The sequence below is a fragment of the Helobdella robusta genome (assembly GCF_000326865.2).
Source record: "Helobdella robusta unplaced genomic scaffold HELROscaffold_38, whole genome shotgun sequence".
NCBI lineage: Eukaryota > Metazoa > Annelida > Clitellata > Rhynchobdellida > Glossiphoniidae > Helobdella > Helobdella robusta.
The window spans coordinates 992947-1004138 of NW_008704829.1; the positions used below are offsets into that span (position 1 = coordinate 992947).

Genomic DNA, 11192 nt, shown 5'->3' on the forward strand with positions numbered 1-11192 from the left:
TAGGTGAGTTGAGTTAATTATTATAGGTAAGCTAGGGCCCTGAGAGTAATTTAATCGTAGGTAGGTGACTACTATTCTTGCGACTTTTTACTAGTTTTTTGTGATGTGTTTGTTGTTTGTATTTGCTTCATACCACACACACACACACACACACACACACACACACACACCACACACACACACCACACACACACACACAAAACAAACTAAATTTTATTCTCGTCGTCGCCTTAAATTTTACCTTTTTGAACAATCTTTTTAATAATGTCTATTTATTTATTTATTAAATGTTGACTGGTTTCTACTTTTTTTTTATTTTGGTTATATAATTTTTGGTATTTCCTGATTTACTTTGTATACATGCATGTATAAATAATTACTGTTTGGTATGTTGATTTAGTCATTATGATATGCTGTGAACTGTTTTTTATTAAATGTTCATGTTACGTGAATTATTCTCAGAACTTTTTTAAATTTTAATTTTCCGTCATTTTTTATTGGTATCAAATAAAAGCAACTGTTGTGTTTTTCTTCCATTACTAAAATCTCGAAATTGATTGTTGTCAAAATTGACTAGCTGACTGACTGACTGAATTTTTTTAAATTTTAATTTTCCGTCATTTTTCATTTTTGATTGGTATCAAATAAAAGCAACTGTTGTGTTTTTTTTTCTTACTAAAACCTCGAAATTGTTTGTTGTCGAGATTGACTGACTGACTGGACTGACTGGACTGACTGACTGACTGACTGGACTGACTGACTGACTGACTGGACTGACTGACTGACTGACTGACTGGACTGACTGACTGACTGACTGACTGACTGACTGACTGACTGACTGACTGACTGACTGACTGACTGACTGACTGACTGACTGACTGACTGACTGACTGACTGACTGACTGACTGACTGACTGACTGACTGACTGACTGACTGACTGACTGACTGACTGACTGACTGACTGACTGACTGACTGACTGACTGACTGACTGACTGACTGACTGACTGACTGACTGACTGACTGACTGACTGACTGACTGATGGTGATGGACTAACTAGTAATGTATTAAGAGAAGGAACCGACCTAGACATTTAAGAAACTTTAATTTCATTTCAATGGCGATTTCGATGATGATGATCTTATAAACTTATTTTCCGAATTCATGCTGCAAATAAGGCCATATTTCGATTCCGAATGAATCATCGTCAGTGCTCTCTGTTGTTTAGTTTAATAAATTTATTTTGAATTTTAATAAATAAGTTTATTTTGAATTTTAATAAATAAGTTTATTTTGAGTTTTAATAAATAAGTTTATTTTGAATTTTAATAAATAAGTTTATTTTGAATTTTAATAAACTAAACGTTCACCAAAAAACTTTAGTGAGAAAAATCGAACTACAAACATATTAACGCCAAACATTCGGTAGAATTTATAGAATATTGTAAAAATTATGGTCTATTACCAACAAATATATATATATATATATATACATATATATATATTATATATCTGTATATATATATGTGTGTTTTAATTAATTGGTGGCCTATAAAGTTCATCCATGTTAAACTTGCTTGGTCTCCAAGCCAGAATGTTATTCTAACTTTCTTTTTGTTTGTGTTATGTTCTGGTAAATAAAAAGTATTTTTGATTGATTGATTGATTGATACATACTAGAACTCTATCGAGAGTTTTCTACCAACTCCAGAGAATACGACCAACCAGACGTTTTTTGACAGTTGTGTCAACGACTGCCCTGGGATGGGAAAGAGAAAATTTCGGTTTCATCCTCAAAAATCTGGAACTCACTAGCTGCAGATTTGAAGAAATTCAACCACATGAGCCAACATGTTTTTAAGAAACGTTTGAAACATCATTTGTTTTTGACATTCTTAAGTGGAACTGGCGCTTTTGAAGTTTCACAATAGGAGCGTTTCACAAATCCTTTGATACAGATACGATACAGATATACATATTTATATATTATCTATATTAATTTTTATTTCTAACTATTCATTCAAACTATATTCACACGCACAGACACACTCACACACGCACACACATAAACTCACACGCACATACGAAACTTCAAAAAGCAAAATTTTTTAGCGTCATTTCTTCCAATAAATATTCTGATTACTTTAAAGACGCAACAACTTGCATCAGTTATCCACAGTTCATCTTTTCATGTTCGTTTTAATTAACGAAGTGAGTTTGCAATTAATTAATGCATTCATTCATTCATTCATTCACTCATTCATTCACTCACTCATTCACTCACGCACTCATTCATTCATTCTTTTATAAATTCTTTAGATGATGTTACATCTTAATAAGTATGTTTTTTTTATAAGATTTGCGTTTACAAAATTGAATATTCCATCTAACTTACTACATTTAAATCAAATTTTATAACTAAATAACAATAAATAAACCTGATTCAATATATCTCAATCAAGTTAACATTTACTTAATAGAAAAAACTGTTCAAAGTTGTATTACAGTATATCTTGCAACACTGATATGATATGTAGTCAAAGTTATAGATGTTGTCAATTATTTTATTTATTTATTTGAAAAAACACAAAAAAGTAAATAACTTGTAACAGTGCCTTAACTAAAAATAACATTATCAACAGAAAGTAACTAAAAATGCAATTGGTAGTAACAATTATTGATTATAATAGATATACATACACATACATACATACATACATACATACATACATGCCTGAATTTCTACAATATACTCAATAAAACTCTTGCACATACGCACCTCTGCAGTGGCAGAAACAAAAATATAAAAAAGCATGGGTATCTGATGAAATAATAAAATTATCAAAAAAACAGAATCATCTGTATAAAATAGCAGTCGCTGCACCAAACTCCGCTAATGTTGAAAAATATAAAAAGTTTAGAAATTATTTTACATCTGTAAAGAGAAAGGCAGAAAAAAATTATTTTCAACAAAAATTTGAAGAGGCAAAGAGTTGCTCCAAACAAAAATGGGAAATAATAAACGGTATAATGAATAGAGAACAAAACAAACTTGAAATTAATAAGCTAAAAGTTGACGACAAAATCATCGAAGACCCAGAGGAAATAAGTATTCTTTTCAATGAATACTTCATCAATGTCACAGAGAAGCTGTTAGAAAATCAAATAGTTACTGAAGATAAATTAAAAATAAATAGTGCAATCTGTAAATCAATGTATATGAACTCCACCAATGAATAAGAAGTAATGTACATTGTTCAAAACTTAAGCAACAAAAAAAGCACGTCAGATGATACTTTAAGTCACAATCTACTTAAAAAAATCATCCCAGAAATTGTCATCCCAATCACTCATATTTACAATTTTTCCATCGTCCAAGGAATATTTCCACAATGCTTCAAAACATCCAGAGTAGTTCCAATTCACAAAAAGGGGAGCAAATTAGAGACAAGTAATTATCGACCAATATCTCTACTTTCTCCACTTTCCAAAGTACTAGAAAAAATAATTTTTGTCAGAGTCACCTCATTTCTGTCCATAAATAAATTATTAAATGATAATCAATATGGCTACAGAGCACAGCATTCAACTGAGCAAGTTGTGCTGCAATTAGCACAAAATGTTATGAATAATCTTAACGAAAAGATACTGACTGTAGGTGTATTCATAGACCTCTCAAAGGCCTTTGACGTCATCAACCACGATATACTGATTAAAAAATTAAATTGACATGGAATAAGAGGAAAAATAAGTGCATGGTTCAAAAGTTATTTAGAGAACAGAGACCAGTATGTGGCAATAAAAAGTCACTCCTCAACAAAACTTAACGTAAGATCAGGCGTGCCACAAGGATCAATTTTAGGTCCTCTTCTATTCATAATCTTCATGAACGATTTTCAACATGCAACTGATGCAAATCACCTTCTATATGCAGATGACACTAACATCTTCTTCCCAACTAAAGACCCATTGAAAGAAGAATACATCAATAACAGTCTTCAAAATATATCAACCTGGTTTATCAAAAATAAATTAATAGTAAATTATTCTAAATGTAATTACATTATTTTTGGTCCGAAAATTTTAACAAATATTATACCTAACCTAGACATAAAAATGAACAATATTTCTATTCCTCGCTCAACCAGCACAAAATTCCTTGGAGTAACAATCAAGGACAATCTTTCTTGGGATATTCACATAGATACTATGTCTAAAAGAATATGCAAAACCCTAGGAGTTATAAGCAAAATTAAAAATAAATTAAATAAACCTACTCTAATTGACCTGTATTATTCGTTAATCTTTCCTCACCTCATCTACTGCAACGTAATTTGGGGAAACAGTCCTGACATTCATCTAAAACAGTTAACAAAATGCCAAAACCGATTCATCAGAATATTTAAAATCTTCATCCTCATTGTCACACAAGTGAATATTATCTCGAGATGAAAATACTCAACATCAAAAACTTGTTCATCTACCACGTTGCAACATTCATTTTTAGATTTCTACGTCAGCAATTGCCGGCATTTTTTAGAAACTTTTTCACTTTTGGAACTTCCATTCAAGCAAGAACTACACGCCACACGCCACACGCCACTTTTCTATGCTCCACCAGCCAGAATTAAAGTACTCTGCATGAGTTTGAAACACACCGGCCCAGGAATATGGGAGACGATTCCACAAGAAATTAAAGATTGTAACACTTTGCATCTTTTTAAAAATAAACTGAAAAATTTTTTAATTACGAAAAGTTCTGTTTTTCAAGGATATTAATGTATATGTATATATATATATGTATATAAGTGTGTACATATTTCATTAACATTGATACATTTTCTCCTATTGACAATTTTATTTTATCATTGAGAAGCAATTTTGAGCTGCACGGTGGCCGAGCCCACAAGAATTAATTTTCTTTTTTGGCCTCCGAATCATTCATGCTTTTGTTTTGTTTGATTGAATAAAAGTGATTTGATTTGATGATTTGATTTGATACATACATACATACATACATACATACATACATACATACATACATACATACATACATACATACATACATACATACATACATACATACATACATACATACATACATACATACATACATACATACATACATACATACATACATACATACATACATACATACATACATGTATATAAACAAATTAGCATATTCACATATAAACAGAGACGAAAAAATAACTAAAAATTCAATCGGTAGTAACAAATTATTGATAATAATAAATATATATACACATACATATATTTGCTCAAAAAATCCACATAAATGTTTAGAATTTGGTCTTCTTCCTAATTTTACATACACATATGCACCTAGAAGTCGTGTTTACTACCCGTAACTTAGCAAACACTTTTAACCTTTGACAAATTCTGGATTTTACAGCAACCTACCTGAATATTACGCACATTTTATTATTATTGTTTTTATTATATATTACTTAATGAAAACCCTCAAAAAGATTTTAATTAAATGTCTCTCTCTCTCTCTTTCTCTCCTTTTCATGTTATTAGTGTTTTTGTTTATAGCTTCAACTTCAAGTTTTTTCATCATCATTGAATTTTAATGAGGTTCTTCATTGCCATTCGTCTATCAGCACTATCACAATGTATTCATACCCGTTGTATGTTAACTAATGATTTCCGACACAGTCGCAGCTAAAACCCTGACAACCCTGTTTGAATGTGACAAGATTTCCGCCTATCACATGCTTCATGTGTATGCGTCGTTTAGCACGTATTCATTTACGACGTTTGTGCGCTCTGTTGAATCATCTGTACTTTGTTTCCTTCAAAAACGCAAGGGCACTTCAATTAACTATCAATATACTCACGCACACACCCACACACACACATTTTTCTTTATAAATATGTGTGTCATATCTTGCCTTAACTATTTCTTTGAAGAAGTTAAATCAAAAATTTGAGGTTAGTGCAAGAGTTGCAAGAGATTACCAGAGAGATAATCAAAGGAATTGAAAACAATAGAAATCTTACTAAACAGGAGGTCGATTTGACCTGTCCAACCATTGGATTAATTGTAACGGCAGCTGTAGGCTTTGCAGGCACTCTCTTTTATGGCGCCTCCAAGGACAAACTGTCCTCGGCAGTGCAAGTGCAGCCGTGACCGCTTTAAGAGGGAGAAATTCGAACCATTTAAATGAACTTTTGGCTGTTAGGGAGGATATGGTCGAAAGATTTGAACAGATGGGAAATGGTGGATCCAATGATCGAGACACTAGAGAACCAACTCCAATGCTCGCTTTGCCAGAAAATTGATTTGACGGAGGGCAATTAAACATAAGACAATGCAAAATGTAATGAAGTTAAGCTTTGTCTTATCAGTGCCAAGCTAAAGACGTTTTGTATTGATTTATGTGAAAAAATGATTCAATTTTTTATATTTTTTATTTATATTTTTTTGAGTGATTAAATCTTATCTTTTCTCTAATTGTTACGTAATTTACCGAAGGCTTAAAGATATATCTTATTACTATCTTATCATATTTGATGAATTACGGGTAAGATAATATGAGAACTTTCAATAAAGAATGATATTTTATTATCCAATTTGAAACACGTGCTTGAAAAAATGCAATCAAAGATATATATATATATATATATATATATATATACACATACATACAAACACACATACATACACACAAACAAACACACATATATACATACATATATACATACAAATATCAAATATACATTCGTCCAAACATTGATAATAATACAAACACACATACACACACACACACACACACACACACACACTAAATACACACATCTGTAAACGGTTAACAAAAACAGCTAACAAACATCATTCAGTTTAGAAAGTTTAAAAAATAAAATCATCGATAAAAAATCAGTCAATCAATTAATTTTCACTCAATCAATCGATCAATCAACCAATTAATTAATTATTAATTAATTTATTTATAAAAAAAAGCACTAAAAAAATCCTTTTTTCTAATCATTTTTAATAGGAGAAAAAAATGTTTCACTAAACCAAAATATGGTCTGACTATGTTAATGTAGTTGACTATATAAGTAAATATATCATTATCAACTTAAATGCACTTTTAAGAACAGTATAAATAGATATATATATATATTTATTTATTTTTTTATATATTAAAAATATGCTCACAGATAGAAAGGAAGAACGAATGAACGAATGGATAATAATTAAAATACTGATTCGTAAAAATTATGTATATTATTATGTAAAAATTGTACGATTACATATATATGTATATATATACAATAACATTATATATATATATATATATATATATATATATGTATATATATATATATATATATATATATAATTTCTACAATAACATTCAAGACACATTCAACATCCTAGCCAATTTACTTTTAAGGAATCTAATCACCATCAAAGAATCCAACAGAAACCTGCTTTCACTCAAAGCAGCTACAATTGTCAAACAACACGTGTGCCAACCAACATTGCTAACTGTACCCTCCTTCATTCTACACCATCAGTTTGGAACTCATTATCAGATCATATTTTAACTTGTTTTTCACAGGCTAATTTCAAAATAATACTAAAAACTTAATTTTTTACAGTTTGTTATAATCGCTAATAACATGTAAACAACATTACATCTAAATGTTTGGCTTTATATATAATTTTCATTTTTATATCATATGTTGCACTAGCTTGTCTAATATAGAGGGCTTTAGTCGCCTGTCTTTAGTGCTATATAAGTTGTTATTATTATTATTATTGTTATTATTGTTATTATATATATATATATATATATATGTGTGTGTGTGTGTGTGTGTGTGTGTGTGTGTGTGTGTGTGTGTGTGTGTGTGTGTACAAAAATTATCATGATACAAAAAATAATTTATCTAAAGGAAGATACAAAGAATGATATGTTCAGGTGTTCAGTTCACAGTTACACATTAGGTATCAAAAAAATTCATACAAACATACATACATGCATACAAACATACAAATATACATACAAACTGTTAGTGTCACATGTTAACGTCATTAAAATGTATAGATGAAATACATACATACACACATGTTCACACATATACATTAATAGGCAAGATTATATAAAAAGGTTTATAGAAACACACTAGCATACAAACAAACATGCAAACATACAAACAAACAAACAAACAAACATACTTAATCACTAACACACAAAGTTGTTTAACACGTCTTATGAACATCATAGAAATAGTGGCAAAAATATGTAAAGTAAAAAAATACATTTGCGATAATATAGAAAAGAATCTTTGTTTTAAAATTTATCTCATATATATATATATATATATACAGTAAATCAATTAATTAATCAATCAATCAACCAATCAATCAATCAACCAATCAATCAATCAATCAATTAAACTTCAACGATTTCTTTCTCCTGGTGATCAAATTTTCACCACCTTCATCTCTACCACTACCACTGCTATCCTTCGTCCTGCGATCGCCAACACACAAACTGATGAAGCTGCCGTCATTGTAGCTACGATCGTCGCCACCACTAACATTACCATAAGCACTGTTACCACTGCCACTACCAAAATAACCCCCACCACCAGTAGTAGTAGTAGTAGTGCTAGTAGTAGTAGTAGTAGCAGTGGCAACAGATTCTTCGTCTTCTTCATTCCAAGACATTAACTCCACATCATATTGCTGTTGTTGTTGTTGTTGCTGGTAATGGTGGAAATCGCCGATGCAGCCAGTGGCGTTACTTCCATCGCTGCCTCCCCCAAGAAGCTCGCAGTGGATCGACCTCCTCATCATTTTCTTCCTCCTCAGTGATGACGCCATTGATGATGACGTAAATGGTTGTGGCTGCGGTGGACGCTGTGGACCTGGTGGTAGTTGTGGCTGGTTTCGTCGCGTTCTTTTGATCATCTGGTAGGTTGAAGATCATTGAAAAGTGAAGAGTGATTTTTATTTTCACTATGGAATCAACTAGAAGCAAGCAAACAACTCCAGTTGAATTGAAACTACATTAACCAATAAATCAACATTCACAACTCAATAAACAAACACACCACACACACACACACACACACATACACATAAACAAACACACACAAAAAAACACACACATAACCAAACCTTCTCATCACACATACACAAACACACACACAAACAAACAAACACACATAAACAAACCTTCTCATCAATAGCTTTATCCCCAGCAGACCAGGATTTCGACTTATTTTTGAAATGCCTGAGTTCGTGTGCGTGGTCTGCATGGTCCATGGGTTTGTACCTCTGGGGCTCGCATAGGTGGGGGTAGGCTTCATAGAAGGCCTTGTACCCCCCATCCAGAAGGTAAATTTCGGGGTAGTAAAGTTGCGGGTAGGTCATTATATGGGCCTCTCTATCTCTGCTTCTCAAGTGCTGAAGTCTGTTTTGCATGTGTGTGTGTGTATGCGTGCGTGCGTGTGTGTGTGTATGTATGTATGTATGTATGTATGTATGTATTAATAATAACAATAAAAATAATAATAACAATAAAGAAGCAAACAAACAATCTAGGTCCTCGCTCTGACGAGAACTCGCAGTGGAAGATGAGGACCGACTTCCTAGAATCCTTCTCATCATTGTCGTCATTAAAAATATTATTATTGTTATTATTATTATTATTGTTATTATTATTATTGTTATTATTATTAGTAGTAGTGGCTGTAGTAGTAGTAGTAGTAGTAGTAGTAGTAGTAGTAGTAGTAGTAGTAGTAGTAGTAACACTGTTGTTGTTGTTAGGAATATTAGTGAAGTATGTAATGTTTTTGCTGTTATTATTACTATTGTTTTTGTTGTTGTTGTTGGACCTGCTGTTGATGAAGACTTCGTTTATCCCCTCTCTCGTGTAAATGTTTATAGCATTCTGGAAACGAGTTGAATAAATTGAATGAATGAAGGAATGAATGAATGAGTGAATGACTGAATGAATGAGTGCATGAATGAATGAATGAATAAATGAATGGATGAATGAATGAATGAATGAATGAATGAATGAATGAATAAATAGATGAATGATAGAACGAACGAACAAACAACGAACGAACGAACGAACAAACGAACAAAAGACAAAAAGATACCTTAATGTGGCCGCCGTGATACTCGTATGGATATCTGCAGTCGATGATGGCACACTTGGATACCTGGTCATCGTACTGACCAATCAGAAGATCGTGCATCTATGATGATGATGATGATGAATATGGTGATGATGATGATGATGATGAAGATAGTGATGATGATGGTGATGAAGATAGTGATGATGATGATGATGAAGATAGTGATGATGATGGTGAAGATAGTGGTGATGATGATAAATATGATGGTGATGATGATAATGATGGTGATGATGATGGTGACGAAAGTGACGTTGGCGATGACGTCATATGAGTAGCTGATGTTGTAGGTGATAAAATGATGAGAAATGATGAGAAAAATAAGACAGACAGAGACACAAACCCCAACAACATCAACCTCAACAACATCACCCTCAACAACAACATCAAAAACATCAACAACAACATCAAAAAAAACATCAACAACAACAATAGCAACAACAACAACAGCAACAACAACACACACACACCAACAAACCGTATGTACGGATATGGAATTACAATCGGCCCTCTTGCCATTAAACAAGGGCAAGGTCATTTTCTGATGGGCGAACTCGTCTGCTAGATAGCTCTCCACGTGTTGAATGTCAAGGACGGAATCCTCAACTATACTATTGATATTTCGTTTCGATTTCAAAACAGTGTTGTCAGAATTCCATCGCTGATAAATGGACGAACGTTTTTTGACGTTGTTGTTGTTGCTGTTGTTGTTGCTGTTGTTGCTGCTGCTGTCGTTGTTGTTGTTGAATCTTTTAAATGTTGTCGTTAATGTTTTAGAGAGTGTTTCGGCTGTCGGTGTCGATGTTGTGTTGTTGTTGCTGTTGATGTTGTTGTCGCTATTGATACTGTTGTTAAAAGTGTTGTTGTTGTTGCTGCAGTCGCTAATGTTGAAGAAGTTATTACAATCGATGTTCTTGCTACCTTCACCGTCGTCACCGTACTGTTCGCAATCCATCATCATCACTTCGTTGTCGTCATAATCGTCGTCACCCTCATCATCATCATCA

General features: G+C 32.3%; 2 protein-coding genes across 2 annotated transcripts in view; one reads left to right on the plus strand and one right to left on the minus strand.

Annotated features, from left to right (window-relative positions):
- HELRODRAFT_176558 (hypothetical protein) overlaps positions 1 to 1931 on the plus strand; it is a gene marked incomplete at both ends in the record, with an annotated part of 4105 nt that extends 2174 nt beyond the window's left edge. Inside the window, one exon of the mRNA XM_009023900.1 lies at positions 1743 to 1931. Coding sequence (XP_009022148.1) covers positions 1743 to 1931 — 189 coding nt within the window. The remainder of the gene's footprint in view (positions 1 to 1742) is intronic.
- Positions 1932 to 9229: 7298 nt separating this feature from the next.
- HELRODRAFT_135400 (hypothetical protein) lies at positions 9230 to 10239 on the minus strand (the record flags this gene model as incomplete). The annotated part of the gene is made up of 3 exons (XM_009023901.1): positions 9230 to 9455; positions 9580 to 9641; positions 10117 to 10239. Coding segments are annotated over 3 exons (411 nt in total), but the record flags the coding sequence as incomplete, so codon positions are not given.
- Positions 10240 to 11192: the final 953 nt, after the last annotated feature.